The following is a 17,032-nucleotide window of genomic DNA, read 5'->3' on the forward strand; positions in this document are numbered from 1 at the left end:
CGCACCCGGCCGCATGCCGTCCCGACGCCCGGCAGGCAGGTGGGCCTCGGGGCGGCCACACCTCCACCGCGGCCGTGCGCCGCCCCGCCTCCCGGCAGGCAGGTGGACCTCGAGGTGGCCGCCCCGCCACCGCCACCGCGCCGCCCCGTCGCCCGGCAGGCAGGTGGACCTCGGAGCGGCCGGCACCGCGCCGCGCCGCGCCGCGCCCGGCGCCTCCGGCTCGGAGAAATCGTTACCGATCAGTGCCGGCGGGGTCTGTGTCGCGGCTCGCCAGTCGCCGCCGACGTGACAGCTCCACTGAGTGAGCGGCCGCTCGGCCTGCGCCGTCGTCGTCGTCGTCGTCGGCGGCGGCGGCGGCGGCGACGGCGGCGGTCGGCCATCGGTTGGACCGCGGCCGGCGGTGGCTCCCCGCCGCCGGTGAATTCCTTGCGCGTTGCCGCCGCGTGCTGACGCGGTTTACCTGGAGCTCTGCGGGGCGCTCTGATGAGTTCCGGGCGCTGCCGAATCCCATCGTTTGAGGTGCCGGCTGGTTTGAGCGTGTGCAGCTGGCGCACCATTTGAGTGCTTTGTGGGGGACGCGAAGTTTGGATTGGGATGCTTCAGCGAACTGGATGGACGAATAGACTTATGTCGCTAGCTGTCGTGACTTTCCTTTGGGGCTGTTATCTGTCAAGGATTGGTCTCGGATTGTCTCAGTTACTTCTCTTTTTGGGTCTTGATTCGCATCTCGGTCATACGCCACGGCATGTCTCATATTATGCCAGTTATTTACCTTTTTGTATCTTGATTCACGTGTATTCTGGATTGGCGAAGTAATGTCATAGTATACATGCAATGTATCAGTGCACTATAGCACACCGCAAAGTGACATATGGGCCTTCAATAAAAAGCCATATCTTCAGAGTTACGTTGCATCCTGAAAATATCACAAACTGAATCGGAAAATGGAGAAAAAATGTCACTACCTGAGATCAAAAGGCAAGGAGTTCAACAACGAGTTAAGTCATTTCACCCGGAACGTTGCTGAGCACTTATATTGAAACATTGGAGCAGTGCCGTCAAGCTTCCTGCCGCCAATCATCCCGGCATTGGTGCAATAATGAATCGGGTTGTCAGAATTGTAAATGAGAAATCGGAAATCAACCTTTGGATGTTTTTCTTTAGTGGTCTTTAAACTATTAGGAAAGGAACACTGCTAACCACCGAAAATCTGAGCAGCTCCGTCAATCCATGAACCTCCAATACGTTTCGTTCAGTACTAGCGCTAGTGCCTCTAGGTGTTTATGTTACAGACTCCTGTGCTTTCATCGCTTAAGCGCTGGTATTGTGCGCGCTTCAAAGCGATCACGGCGCGCCGATACTCACGCTGAATCGATGTGATCGAGTCGCCCGAGTACAAAATTGCGCTTAAAGCTGCATCCCTCAGGACGGGAGTAGTGGACTAGTGACCTTGATTTGGGGCGTAGTCGCGTGACTGCTCCAGCGAATCGTTGGCGTGGTTCGATAATGCTGGTGTGTAGTCGTCTTGATATCGATGTCAGTCCTAAACAGCACTCCCTCCCTCCCCCCTCCCCCCCCCCGTTCGTTACTTGGACGTGGCCGTCAAGGTGTAACGGCGCGGTTGGAAGGTGCCATTTGCTGCGATCGATGCCGGCCGAGCTATCTAATTTTATGAGCGGCTCGGCCAAGATCAGCAAGCAATTCCGAACTCGTCATTTGCTAGGATTTCTCTGGACGCGCGTGATAGAAGCGTCTTGCGGGTTAGGCTGTCGCTGTCCAGGTTGTTTGGTTCGAATTATTTGGACGTCTGTGTCACTCAGAATACGCCAGCGCCGATTCCTGCCAGGTGGAGTCTGATGACTCCCTGTAAATCATGCATCAGCACAGCTTATGTCTCATGTGGTGATTCCTTTCTTCATCGTTGATGACATTTGTGTGGTCGCGTTCACTTAAAAAAGTATTGAGTAATGCAAGTGATCCAATATCATTACTACGTTGACGGGAGGGAACTGTGCATCGCGGCGTTTGCATCACAAACTTTGCTTTCCTTCAACCCTTATAAACGTGAACTCTGGTTCACATTTCTGGCTGTGGATCAAAATCCGTGCGACTCATTCCCCTGGCGGATGTGGCGTGAATTTGTGGAACATGCAGCTGCTCTGCAGAGCACGGTGAGCACGTGAAACATCTGGGTAGGCATATTGGGCGGAGCCTTTTTTGGCCACAGGCTCGTCATGGTCCCTGCAAGAGGCCATCATGGCGCAGGCTTATCGTTATTGGAGACGAACTTGGACCGGCGTCGTGAATTAGCTTGAGCCGATTACTCGGGCCGAATTCTGACTCAGAATAGCGCCAACGACCCGAGCACTGTGATGCAAATGTCACATTTCATCAGAAGATTGCAACATACTGAGCGAGCAAATGCCAACGGATGGCATGATTCGGATCAGGATTTTGCACGTTGCTCTGCCTGCTGCCCTGGTTGCGTTGGTAATTTCTCTCCACATCCATCGCCGGGAGCATACGTTGTACGTTTATTGAACAGTACATTCGCATAGAAGTTGTGATACTTGTCGGGCTGGGATTGGTTGGACACAGTTTCGCCTCGGTCAGTCCGCGCAGTTACCGTTGCGGTGCGATGCCGTGGGCCACAGCAGCCTGCAAGATCACGGGCTCGAAGTGCCCTCCCTGTGGGCCCGGACGTAGCGCGTGTGCAGTTCGGTCGGACCGACCGTTTGCGGCGTACACATGACATTCTGCAGCGCTGGAAAGGATGCCACTGGAACGTTATGCGACGGTGCTGCGAGCTTATCACGTACATAATCGACGTACATAATCGATAGCTGCATCGCTTCAAATCGATCTGGTCGTCGCACAACCTTCCAACACAGCAGTAATGGCAGCCGAGGCTTCAACAGCAGCATCATTGCCGGCTATGTTACCGATGCAGTGATAGAGCCAGCACAACGCGACAATCATTGGACGTTAGCAGCGTCAGCGGGGGCGGCAGGGGTACTGGTGCCACCGATGCCGACGGAACCAGTGGAATCAACACCAGCGGTAGCCAGCGAATAGAAAGAACGCCATGGCCAGAGCTAGCAGGAACAGAAAGAGCGCAGTTGCAACATGCGCATTATACATTTTCTGAAGCATTCTCAGCGTGCCCCCAATCCATTTTGCCGGGCGCCAGCCAGTTATTGAGTGGGGCTCTAGTCCGGCGACGGTTTATAATTCCCGGCACCGGGGATGGCTCCGAACGGCTTCTCCACTGTATCTCATATTTGCATAATGCATGGTTCGTTGTGGGCTCGACGGCGAAATAGCCACGGAAAGCGTCGTTCTGCAGGAGGTGGCCCTGGTGACGCGGTCCTCCTGGACTGCTGCGGCGGCCAGCTGGGCCTCGATGACACACGGCCCGCGGCGCTGACGCAGTGCCGGGACAGAGGCAGCGGCCGTCTCTGGGGCCCGTGAGCGGCGCCTGTCTCGACCAGTGCCGAACAGGCCAGCTGTTTTCACCACGCCACCGAAATGTCGTATTTTCGTCTCGCGAACTGCTCCAGCGTAGAAAATGCACGCATCTCCGTCGGATCTTCCGCCCTCATTCATTCAGCCGTGTGCAGCTGATCTTTTACGCTTCGTTCGTGGCTGAGTTCTGTGTTGCTGTCCCTTTTGTAGGTTGCTTTGGTATCTGTGAGCACTGACATCTTGCGTTCTTATGCGATCAGCACAGAAGTATTATGCGTTCAGTTTATTGCGATCTTGTTTTATAAGCGTTGCAGCTCAGGAGGAAAAAGCCCGTGACACCCTTTGCAGCCGGCTGATGATTGGACAGTCGATACCGACATTTCCCCCGCGGAGATAAGACGTGGAGGGGGAGGGTAGACGCGATGTTTGTATCTTGTAGCGCCATAGGATTACCGTGTCCGTCACGGCGAGGGGCGGTCACTTCCGCTGCTCTTCCCCTCTCCCTTGGGGCCGGGGGCAGCTGTTGATTTGTCAGCAGCGTCAGTGGCCTTCAATGGTCAAAGTAAAATCTATAACATTTTAACATAATATGGCACAAAATCAATACTATTTCCACGGCGGCAAGGTTACACGAACACACTGAAAATAACGAGACGACATTTGTCATGGTTTGGCTTTCAGAGAGGAGGAGGTCACCAAATCCGAAACGAACCAGAGGCAAATCTGCGCAGTATAACATTTATGATGTCGGCAAACTCATGACTTTGCGGTCATGAATTTGCCGACTTTGAGTTCAGTGCAGCGTTGTCACTTTATGCGATAGCTTTCGTATTGTTTTTTAGGCATTTCTTTATGGCAACCATAAAATGCCCGAGCTAGGTCGATGAGTCATGAACGCAACGTGCATGACATGTACATTGAGATAGCCCTATTGACACACTGAGTTGCAATGCACCTAACATGGTCCGCCGTAGGTGATATGTCATCGGCTCTGACAGCAGCAATGTGGCTGGGTTGCAGTGACAGTACAGTCCCATTGGTGGCCCCGGGGTACCGGCGATGGCGCCACTCAGCATCTGGGAGCAGGCACTGCTGCCAGACGCCCTTCCGTTTCCTTTCCCTTTGACGCCGTTTCATTCCCATTTCCTTTTTTCATTCGTTTTCTGTCAGTGTCTGGATGTGGGCTTGGACATGACATGCATTTGCTCAACATTTGCATATTAATATGGCTACGACTATTATGGCCAAGTTGTTAATCCAATGCGACCAAACATTGGCGGCATGGTTACACGAACACACTGAAAATAACGAGACAACATTTGTCATGGTTTGGCTTTCAGAGAGGAGGAGGTCACCAAATCCGAAACGAACCAGGGGCAATCTGGGCAGCATAACATTTATAATCAAACACAATCGGCTGTGTTCCAGCTGCGTTTACGTCATGAAATGGGCTGAATTCCAATGAGAGGTGGTACCGGAGGCTCCCTCCAGCTTGCCTACGAGCAAGAGTGTACCCCGCCCCGCGACCAGAGCCAGGTCGTCACTGGCGTGGAGCGGCCCCAGTGGCGGACCCTGATCAACTGCGATGGCGTTGAGCTGCAGAGGTGTAGGTCCTGAACAGAGGGTACTGGTGAAAATGGCGCAACCTGCCCTAAAATACACGAAAAACTGATATCTCCTCGGATTGGACCTACTTTTCGCTCACTTTTGGTGGCTCCAGCACCCTCCATCTCCGACTGAGTAGGAAGCTGCGCACCTTTTGCGCAGTGGGTGAGGAAGAATGACTTTTCCCCCCCGCTGCTGCGAGTGCGGATTTCTGTATGACTGTGCAAATAAATTGCAAACCATCCCGTCAATGTTGTAATAATCTTGTTTGTCAGAGGTACATTGTGGTTAACTGCACTAACGCACTTGGAAAGGTTAATCATGACTGAAAGAGCAATTTTACTTTGACCATTTAAGGCCAAGATCCTGCCAGTTGCCTCGATCAAGGCTAGTTGGGGCGAGAGATGTCCTCTTCTATAGCCCTGCTGTGAAGGAGCCAACGGGTCATGGAGAGGAAAATAACGGTAAAACTGGGGACGTGCGAGGCGTTGTAGGCTCTTAGATGTTGCAAGAACGACATAACTTGGCTTTAAGTCAGGGAGGGTTGACATTGTCACTCGTCCCGGGAAAAGATGCCACACTGGCATGCTATGATGCGTTTCGTACATGTCCAGTAATAAGACTGAAGGTATCGAAGAGGTTGTTCTAGATGGAACCAAATATTTATGACTTTATATTGCTAACTGGCTATGCAAGCTTATGCATATGCATACATGCATGCGTGCATGCATACATACATACATACATACATACATACATACATGTACACATACATACGTACATACATACATACGCACGGGGTGCCGGTAGTGTAGTGGTCAACGCGCCTGCGTTGGCTGCCACGCGTCTAGGAAACCAGAGGTACGGGGTTCGATTCCCCGCGGTGCCCGCCCTTCCTGCCAGGGTGAGAGGCAGGCGACGCCATATAGCCTCAGCAGCTGAGTGCGTCGTAAATCCCCAATGACACACGCACATACATACGTACATACATACATATGCATGTATCTATATATAGTTAACTGACCAAGTCGTGACACACATCAGCATATGCTGATCAATTTATGCATCTTTTATTAGCTCGCGACGCATTTCACAATTAAGTGCGGCTGCGTCGTCAGGCAAGAACAGACGCACAGTGAACCAGAATGGTTTAAAGCACGCACACCATACAAATGAAAAAGAACACACAAGCACAAGGGATGAGACACGATCTACCCCCAATTTCACAGACATGACTCATTTTATCACAAGTGCTAATGGGTATGATGAAGTCGCGTTATTTAGCGCTGACCGTTTTTGAAAATATGTTAAGACAAAGATTCTGAAGCCAAGCGGGGATGATGTCCTACCCAAAATACTAATGTAAAAGACAAACTGGGATGTCACATATCAATGAGTATTCTCGTATGACTAGTGGTCAGGTTTTGCAAGCAATTTTTCTGTCCGGATAGATTTACCAAGCGCTGCTGAACTTGCACTCTTTGGAACTTGTACAGCCGCATTTACAGCCGGGTAAATTGCTTGCAAAACCCGACCACTCCCCCATACAAGAACATTCATGTGCATGCGATACTTCAATTTTGGCTTCCGATTTTAGTATCTTGTCGGGATATATTCTTCGCTTGATTTGAGGATCTTGGGCCTTTATATATTTTTTAAGACATGGCCTGCGCTAAATAACACGGCGTCATCGTGTCCATTATAAATTCCGATAACATGACATATGGGCGTAAAATTTGTAGGTGGGTCGTTTGTCATTGCGTGTGCTTGCATAGTGTTATTAATTTGTTTGTGTCGTTTGCGCATGCTGGGCCTTTATGTTGTACATTACGTGCGTTTTTTGCCTGACGATGCAGCCGTTCTTAGTTGTGAAACTTGCCGTAAGCTTATATATATATATATATATATATATATATATATATATATATATATATGGGGCTTGTTGATATAGCTACAACAGATTTCACATCTGGGTTGCGCATATCTTATCGTTATGCGCGATCCCTGTGTTAGCCTGATCAGTTTGCAAGTGCCCACTTGTATGAGGATAATTGGACTCGAGCTGGCTTTTGATATATTACCATTGAAGGTGCGCAATGTAAAAAATTAGGTGTGCTCATACAAAGAACGTCTGCTAGTTTATGCCAAGTGAAATTGAAATGTGAAAGCCGATCGATCCAGGTAATTTTCTGTACGTTTCTGGCTTGCCGGATTTGACCGGGTTTTAGCTGTCTGATCATACAAATGAAATAAATCTGCGAAGATCTGTAAGATACATATGCATAATCAGCGAACATAAGAGTAGGCTCGGTCCGTTGCAGGCGGATTGCAAACTTCTGTTCCACTGCTTTCTTTGATGTTCCCAGCTTTGATCGTCGTTTGCGTCTCATCAGATTGTCTGGAGGCTGTGTGAGACAATGGCTGAGTGGTGAAGCCCAGGCTTTCTTTGGGCGGGCTACTGAAGCCGGCTGGCAGCCCGATGTCACGTCATACCGTACCGTCGGTGACGCGCCGTCGCGTGCGCCGCAACCCTTTGGGCGGGCTACTAAAGCCGGCTGGCAGCCCGATGTCACGTCATACCGTACCGTCGGTGACGCGCCGTCGCGTGCGCCGCAACCCTCTGGGCGGGCTACTGAAGCCGGCTGGCAGCCCGATGTCACGTCATACCGTACCGTCGGTGACGCGCCGTCGCGTGCGCCGCAACCCTCTGATTGAACGTCGCGGTTGGCGGTGACTTCGGAACTTGGGAAGGAATGTGTGGATATGACACACCCGTGCCGCCATTGTGGTACCAAAACGGCGCAGGCTCAGGTAAATGGTATCAGAACCAAGCTACGTGCGTAACTGGGCTCGTTTGTCGAGTATTACGATCTCCCCAAACCAATTTGAGAATTCCACCGGTGCAAGGGTCTCGGGAGACTGGAGCTAGGACTTTGATATGCCGACAGGCAATTAGTTATCATGGGCCACCCGATCTCGGCGGACATCTCTATGTGGTTAGAGCAATACCCTGATCCGGGAAATACTGTCCCGTGCTCCGAACGTGGCAGGGTTAGGACTCAGGCTAGATTTAGATCAATCACGGTTTTATTATGTGTTTCTTCAAATGCGTGCAGTTCTAAACTATGCGTCGGTCAGCTACCTCAAGGCGACAATCTGTTCAAAAATAGTTCAATTTCAGCGTGTGAGACAGAACACAGCTCCATGATTGGTAATTGATTGAACGGATTGATCATAGGCGAATAGGCGAAACGTGTTCATAAGTACTTAACCATGAGCCATTTACCGTCCCGTTGTTGGCCTGCGCACAGAGCGGCACTCGAAGATCCGATTGCGTGTGCCATCACCTGCAAAACCAGCGACAACAGTTGGTACTGTGGTGTCGCCTGTGGTGTCGCCTGCGGTGTGCGCTCGATTTGGGACAGCTGCAGGTGTCGGACCACGTGCAATGGATCGGGCAATTGTAATCGCATGCGTTTCCTTTGCGTGGATCCGTTGAAGTGGACCCGTTGTGTACATTTTGAACTTCTCGATTTGTCGATTGAGTGAAGTTTTGGTAAGTGCTGTTATCTATTTCCCGATGCGAATGTTTCGTTATCAGCGCATTGCCAAGGCTGTGCAACTAATGCAAGTATTGCATTTTGCAATGTCTCGTTCTCATACACATTTACCAATTTGGTAGTAATGACAATGCCATAAGCACGACAGTGGAGCAACTTAGTAAGAAGTCGGGGGAAAAGGGCCGAAGCACCTTTGAAATGGATATATTGTGCATCACCTCAGGGTTAATGTTGGCTTTTGAAAGGTCGGGACGTTCCCCTACGTCTCGGGTGCGAGCACCGCTGTTACGAATATAAATTAAAGTGGTGTCACACTACAACGAATTAAACGAACATGACTCGTAATTCCGTCGTGTAAAATGAGTCGCGCGAAAACACCGAGTGCCTTAATGAATGGGATTATTCACTTGTACGGCTTGTTCGGCGTAAGTTTCGGTTCAGCCAACTGCGCCGAAGCCCAATGATCCCTGATCATTGGGCTGGGGAGTAAGTTTAAGATCTTGCCTGATTTCGGACTGGTAGCGATAGTGTGATCGTGAATTCGGTGTCGCCCATTCCTGTTGGTTATCAGTTCCACGGGATCATGATAAACATCGTGTTGGCGAGTGTGTGATGGATAGTGCTCCTGCGCCCATAACACGGCAGATTGAATGGGGAGGGAAGCAGCAGACTAGCCTGGTGGTTCATAATTGCAGGGTATTTCGTATCGTTCAAAGCCTGCCATATCACTCTATCTGGTCTGTTGCATGTGTTTGTGTGGACCTATCACTGCGCGGCGAGCGTGACGCAGTGGCCCAGTTTGCTGCCGGCCCTGCCCGGCTGGGCAGCGGGGCGCAGCGACCCATTTTCCTGCCGGATCTACCGGGCTGGGCAACGGGGCGGCGAGCATGGCGCAGCGGCTCAGTTTGCTGTCGGCCCGGCTGAGCAGCTGGCGGCGAACGTGGCGCAGCGGCTCAGTTTGCGACCGACCCGGCTGGGCAGCGGAGCGGCGAGCATGGCGCAGCGGCTCAGTTTGCTGTCGGCCCGGCTGAGCAGCGGGCGGCGAGCGTGGCGCAGCGGCTCAGTTTGCTGTCGGCCCGGCTGAGCAGCGGGCGGCGAGCGTGGCGCAGCGGCTCAGTTTGCTGTCGGCCCGGCTGAGCAGCGGGCGGCGAGCGTGGCGCAGGCGGCTCAGTTTGAGACCGACCCGGCTGGGCAGCGGGGCGGTGAGCATGGCGCAGCGGCTCAGTTTGCTGTCGGCCCGGCTGGGCAGCGGGGCGGCGAGCATGGCGCAGCGGCTCAGTTTGAGACCGACCCGGCTGGGCAGCGGGGCGGCGAGCATGGCGCAGCGGCTCAGTTTGCTACCGGCCCGGCTGGGCAGCGGGGCGGCAAGCGGCCTAGATTGCTGCCGGCCCAAACTGAGCCACTGCACCACGCTCGCCGCCCCTTTCCGTCTGGGCAGCGGGGCTACGAGCGTGGCATAGTTTGCTGCCGGCTGGGCTGGGCAGCGGGCCGGCGACTGGGGCGCCGCGCCGCAATATCTGTCCGGTGCCGGCCGGCGCGTACCGCCGCTGACGAGCCGGGCCCAGGCGGTTCACGGAAGCGGCCGTAATGAAACCGGCCGACCTGCAGCCGACTGCAGCCCGCGCCGGTGCTGCCGACAGGCCAGCGCTGCGCCGTGGCGGCCGGGCGCCGGTCTGGGGAGCGGTCCGTCTGAGAATGTCACCTGGCCGCTGGGGCCGGGCCGGACCGGACCGGGCGGGTCCGACGCGCCCGCCGTCGTTGAGTGTACCGGCCGCCTCCAGCCGCGCGCGCTGCCGCTTCGCTGCGCCGCCCGGATCGATTTGCTCCGTTAGAGCCGATCGCCGGCGCGGAGGGGCCGGCTGTGGCGGCCGGTGAGGACCCGGCGCGGCTGAGATCTCAACAGGCCGCGGCCGGCCGGAGGCAGTGAGGGCCCGGCGCGGCTGAGATCTCAACAGGCCGCGGCTGGCTGCGGCGGCCGGTGAGGGCCCGACGCGGCTGAGATCTCAACAGGCCGCGGCCGGCCGGAGGCGGTGAGGGCCCGGCACGGCTGAGATCTCAACAGGCCGCGGCCGGCCGGAGGCGGTGAGGGCCCGGCGCGGCTGAGATCTCAACAGGCCGCGGTCGGCCGGAGACGGTGAGGGCCCGGCGCGGCTGAAATCTCAACAGGCCGCGGTCGGCCGGAGACGGTGAAGAGCCCTGGATTGGACTAGGCGGCGGCCACGGTGCGGAGATGAAGCTGGTGCTTTGAGCCACTGAGAGATCGGGCTGCATGTCAGACTCAGGGTGCACGAACGTTGAAAACACAAGTGGAGACGGCCACACGATGTCCAAATCCCCGCGACCGGCTGTCACCGCTCGCGGGCGACGAGTGCCGGCGCTTGGGCAGATTTCAGCCGAGTTGTCAACTGGCGCTGGTTCTTTCCTGCGCGACCAAAGGCTTTTGAGAATGCGGGACATTTTCCGAACCTCGTCAGTCTGTTGGTGTCTTGCTTAGGTACACGTTTGGCGTTTTTCATTTTGTGTATGTTCACGAAAACAAAATGTTCTGAGAGGATTTTGGATGGGTCCTCGAGGATCACGCGAAGGGCGTTTAGGGTCATGTGGGCTTTGTCGTGGATACGCAATTGCTTTCATAACACATTTATGAATGCCTGTTGAATGCCATTTATGGATGCCTGTTGAGCTGCAGCAAAAATGCAGACAGCTTTCGGCCAGTTTTCCATTATGGTGATACGCGATAACTTAAAAGCCAAAGGACGGAATGTTTTGCTTTGCGTTCTTACTTGAGACAAATGGCGTGGTGGCGAGCCAATTTCCAAGACTAACTTTAACAGTGACGTTTATGAAGCTTATTGTGAATAAAAGCCCCGTCATTTTCTCTCGTATGTGGTGTAGCATTTTCAGTCTATTCCTCTCTGATATTGCTTTTTCGGGGTGACAGGTGACGCGTATAACCCCCGAGGATAATCCTGCTGGCACGGCGATTTACATAATGGATGGATGAATAGATGAATAGCTATTCTGCCCCAGCGAACCAGCAGATGTCATGTAGCCCCTTTAGTCAAAGCAGATTGATCTAGAGCGGGCGCAGAGACGTTCGTCATGCTTTTGGCAGTGTTCTGACAGACTGGTATGATTTAGCGACAGCGTAGCCTCCATCCCGGACTGGGAGACCGGAAATGCTGCACAGACATAAATTCATTCTTAATGGAGCCATTCCCCGTGTTTTTTTCTGATGAAATATGTGGTTTTGGAACGTCCGTAACGTTTGCTACCCAGTGCAGCTGCTGAAAGTGCGGATGTGACTGCCTTCACCGATGGCGATTTCGCGTGTTTTCCTGGCGTTCCAGGCCCGGGTTGCCGAGTCACAGTGTAACGACGTACTGCGTTGCGTGTGCAGGAAATATCTTATTACTACCATACATGTGTCCCACATAAAACTTTGCTAGTGGAACGTACTGTGTTGCCGAATTCCGAAATCTATCACGTTGCCTGTGGCAAGGATGTGAATATTTCGGAATTTGTTGTCTGGCCTGTTGCTAACGATGCGTACGTCTTTTGGACACGGATCGTGGGGCAGACTGTCGGCATGCGCGTGCTGTGTAGTCGACTATGTGTGTGCACATCCGGTGCCTGTGCCCTCAGTGACGTGGCGGTCATCACTGAGGACGGCTACGTCAAGATCGTGGGCCGGGCCAAGGACATGGTGATCCGGGGCGGCGAGAACATCTACCCGGCCGAGATTGAAGACTTCCTCATGACCCACCCGGATGTGATGGAGGCCTACGTGAGTGGCTGGCGGCACGCCATCCGAGGCGCGCCACAGAGATGCACCGCGTTTCGCCCACTGTGTCTCATTGTGCGACTCCGCTCCGGTGTCGAGTAACGTCATCAATCTGGGCTCCCTAAGGTTGCCCCTGATTCAGCACGATAACACTGATGGTTCGTTAGGGACTTGGACGTTATCGGGATGATCGAGAAACGTCATCAACCTTGCAAGTGAATGCAGAGCTCACAACTCCCGCGATGACGAGAAATGTTGACGCGCTTTAGGCGCGGGAATGCTCCGCAGCCGTGTGGCAGAATCGGTCTAGTTTTCAAAGGAGCGGGTCAGGTTTTTGTACTGACGGTAATGGGTGTAGGGGAGTGGCCGTAGATTAATAGAAGCGGCCAACCATATCTCAGCCTACCCAATACTGATAAGCGCTTGAAATGATTTAGCGAAAAAAATTAGAAAAAAAAATATTACCCGCCGTCAGTGCGGAGAGAATGCTCCATGCAACTTTATGCCCTTCAGTTGCTGAAAAATATCTTGAACGGGTGGCCTAGATGCCACTAGCATTCATCTTTTGCCATGCCCGGTCTCATCCAAAGTTATGGCGCGCTCTTCTGTGCGTATTTCGGTTAACTCTTAACTCTGGGGTCCCGAACGCTGCCCATTTTTCCATGGACGGCGGTAAAGTTAGAGAAAACGATCCACTGCATGCCAAATTGGAACTAGGTTTCAGAAATATACGGATCCCTGCCGCATAAGCAGAGCTCCCCGTAATTGGAGCATCAGCTTAAATGATAAATTTTAAACGAAAGCTGTTTCAAACGACTCGAAGTGACGATGGTTGATTGCTGGCATTGATTCTGTGCTACTAGATATCTCAGCTGTCGTACCTTGAACCGTGTTTTCTTGCCCACTCATCTTTAACACGCGCTCGGGTGGCCGGCTAGATACCCTTCGGTCGGGTGGGGGGCAATTTGACCACCCGATATCTCGGGAACTAAGCAAGCTAGAGACACCAAATTTACAGGGTGCGTTGACCTGTACGTGAACTCACTGAGTTCAAATTTTCAGCGTCCTAGGTTATGAGCTTCGGGTCAAGCAGGTCAAACGAGGTCAAATTCCAGGACGTGCCCCCAGAACCTAGATAACCATTTCTAAGCAAAAGGTCGCATGTTCATTTAAGGTCATTGACCTTGTTAAACCTTTTGAAGGTCATGGTGACCAAGATCATATAAGGTTGCTCTGAGTTTTGTGTTTGAATAAGCGACACAGATTATGCAAGGCAGTATGTTCCCGAAAGCAAAATATTGACGTGGGTCATTTTAGGTCAGTGTCCTATTCTGACCTCTAAGAAGTCCATGGAAGGCGTTTAATGCAGTTCCTGTCATCAATGAATTCGAAATGAGCACCAGAAACTATCTCATGCTGCAAGCCCTAGAATAATAAAACGGGTTGTTTTTGACCTTGGTCGGACCTTCATACCTGACTTCAGGTTTGGGCAATTTGTTCACTCAACTGTTGCGTTGCCTAAGAAAGCATCTCAGAGATGTATAGCCTCGCCTAACCCTCCGTTGTTGCATCAGATTGGACGATTCCCTAGAAATCGACTTCGCTGAAACCATGGCCTGATTTTGACTTGCTATAGGTCAGCGACCTTGAGAGGTACATCTAAATTTTTGATGCCAAGCAGTCCGCTATTCAATTGTCTACATCTATGCAAAATTTGTTCGGTTGTTTCAGTTCAACACAAAGATCCTGACCGGGTGCCGGATAGTTGACGTTTGTTTGTGATTTCTTTGTACAATCCTATTGTCTTTTGCGTATCATCTAAAGCTATCTTGCTTAAATAAACGTTCGAAATTGGGTCGTTCTGTGGCTTCTCGTTGAAATACTTGTTTGTTTGCATTTATTTATGCCTCTCACTCGAAACTAACCGCGTCGTATTGTACCCAACTCACGTCCCCGCAATAGATTATCAGCGCGTTGGTCACGCGACCAGAACAAGAGTGCTGGTCCAGCTGTTGACAGTGCCGGGGAGGCGGCCGGGCGGCGGCTCCAGTGTGTCGCCGGCCACACTCGACCGACCATTGTGGCGCGCGCGCCGCCGTGCTGGAGGGTGGCTCGGACCGCCGGTGCCGGCGACACGGCCGCCCTCTTGGGAGGATCGATGACGCGCGCCGCCGGCCGGCTGCGAGAGGGGACACACTGCTGACCTCAGCGCTGGCACCCCTCCGAGTGACCGCGTCCCCCCCCCCCCGGCGTCCTGCCTCGCCCCGCACTCGCGCCTCCTTCCGCCGTCATCTCACGGCCGGAGTCTGTCCGGTCTGGAGCTCTCAGGCCACCGCTCTAGGGTCGATCAGGAACCCTCAGGCTGTTGCGCGCGAGGTGGAGACTCGCCTGTGGCAATATCGCGGGGGTAGGTCACGAGAGAACAGAGCACTCGTCGTGTGAGGGCTGGAGACTCGCCTGCGGCAATATCACGGGGGTAGATCACGAGAGAACAGAGCACTCGTCGTGTGAGGGCTGGAGACTCGCCTGCGGCAATATCACGGGGGTAGATCACGAGAGAACAGAGCACTCGTCGTGTGAGGGCTGGGAGACTCGCTGTGGCAATATCACGGTGGTAGATCACGAGAGGACAGAGCACTCGTCGTGAGAGGGCTGGAGACTCGCTGTGGCAATATCACGGGGGGTAGATCACGAGAGGACAGAGCACTCGTCGTGAGAGGGCTGGAGACTCGCTGTGGCAATATCACGGGGGTAGATCACGAGAGAACAGAGCACTCGTCGTGTGAGGGCTGGAGACTCGCTGTGGCAATATCACGGGGGTAGGTCACGAGAGGACAGAGCACTCGTCGTGAGAGGGCTGGAGACTCGCTGTGGCAATATCACGGGGGTAGATCACGAGAGAACAGAGCACTCGTCGTGAGAGGGCTGGAGACTCGCCTGCGGCAACTGCGCCTGCGGCCTACTCGCCTGCGCGGGGGTAGGTCACGAGAGGACAGAGCACTCGTCGCGCGAGGGGAGCCTCGCCTGCGGCAATATCGCGGTGGTAGATCACGAGAGGACAGAACACTCGTCGCGCGAGGGGAGCCTCGCCTGCGGCAATATCGCGGGGGTAGGCCACGAGAGAACAGAGGACACGTCTGTTTGTAACCTGATTGCCGTTCGCCTAGGGATCGACCCGAGCGTACAGTATCCGATTGCTGGGTGTAATGATCCTCGGGCCAATAAATGTCACGTCCCAATACCATGCGGTGAGCCTAACCCTGCCATGCGCGGTGTGCCACAATGCCGTGGCCTGGGGCTGCTGCCCGTGCGGGAAAATGAACGAAATCGTTCGTGTTTGTGGTATGGTACATACTCGGGCTTATGAGTTGGGGTCACTTATGCTGAAAATAACCACCTTCATTATCACAAGAAGACCAAAGCAAGCAGTGTGTATTGGGGTCTCCGATGAGGGGGGGGGGGGGTCTCTGACCTCTCATGCTTTGGGAAAATAGTCATTTGTGACTATGAGTACAGTGTCGAAATACCTAGTTTTTTACACGAACAATGCTTACATGATGCCGTCGTTTAAGCAGCACCTCCAGCTGCTCTGAAACTCGACTATTTTCAGCATAAGAACTCCCACCTCATGATATCAAATGCTAGGAGCCCTGCCATTCTTGCTTGCATGCAGTATGCTGGCTAAGTGCACAAAAACGCGTGCTGGGGAGAATTGTACTGGTCATCCGATCGTCGTGTTTATTTCGTGTAGGACAAGCAGGGAGCTGTAATAAAAACGCCGTTTGCAATCACAACAAATACCAACAACTGGTATATTGCCACTCGTGCGGTTTATCTTGGGCTCTGACGCTGTGGGCAAACACTGCCATACCGTGGCTGCCGCCACTGGGTCCGTGTTTCTGATAGGGCCCACGCCATGTCGAGAGTCTTGCAGGATTATTCGCGCCATGAGACGCAACTACCTGACAAAAGAAAAGGTACGAAATGAACCACAAAAAAGCATGCAGCAAACGTAATTTATATATATATATATATATATATATATATATATATATACAAAGTGGGGTGCCAGTGCTCACGTTCAGAGCTCCATCACAGCCTATCGTTAAGGCTCAACCGCTTTGAATAGGCTGGATTCAGTTCCTTTTAAAATTTGTCCACCAAAATTCCATCTTAAGTTGAATACGCGGAATGTTGCGCTATCGTCTCCTGGCTCACATGATATCTTTGTTTTGATGAGGAGTTGTTTCTTCGCGCTGCAAAATGTCCGTTAAGTTGTCGGCCAGCCACAAACCTCGCGGTATGCGAGTGTCGCCTGACTGGTGTGTTTCATATATGACTGCGGTTCAGACCATCGTGACGGGGCCGAAGATAAAGCGCTAAAGCGGCAAGGTGTTTGGGATGCGTCGGAATTGAGAAGCTTTCCTAGAGTTCAAAACGGTGCTTTTCTTCCGGCTGTAGAAAACATCGCAATTTGGTTTTATGGTTGTCTTGTGTTCAACCGTTGTATTTCATTGTGTTCTTTTGTTCATTCTTGTAGTCTGGCCTTTCTACTGGGCTGCTCCGACATCGAGTATGCAGTTATCTCCCTAGATGATGGATCGTACAAGTCAGAAGT

General features: G+C 53.0%; 1 protein-coding gene across 1 annotated transcript in view; it reads left to right on the plus strand.

Annotated features, from left to right (window-relative positions):
• Nucleotides 1–17,032, plus strand: part of LOC119111101 (medium-chain acyl-CoA ligase ACSF2, mitochondrial) — a 77,807-nt gene that overhangs the window by 54,095 nt on the left and 6,680 nt on the right. Inside the window, exon 10 of the mRNA XM_037234927.1 lies at nucleotides 12,276–12,417. Coding sequence (XP_037090822.1) covers nucleotides 12,276–12,417 — 142 coding nt within the window. The remainder of the gene's footprint in view (nucleotides 1–12,275; nucleotides 12,418–17,032) is intronic.

The sequence above is a fragment of the Pollicipes pollicipes genome, unplaced genomic scaffold (assembly GCF_011947565.3).
Source record: "Pollicipes pollicipes isolate AB1234 unplaced genomic scaffold, Ppol_2.1 Scaffold_7261;HRSCAF=8764_pilon_pilon_pilon, whole genome shotgun sequence".
Taxonomy (NCBI): Eukaryota; Metazoa; Arthropoda; class Thecostraca; order Pollicipedomorpha; family Pollicipedidae; genus Pollicipes; species Pollicipes pollicipes.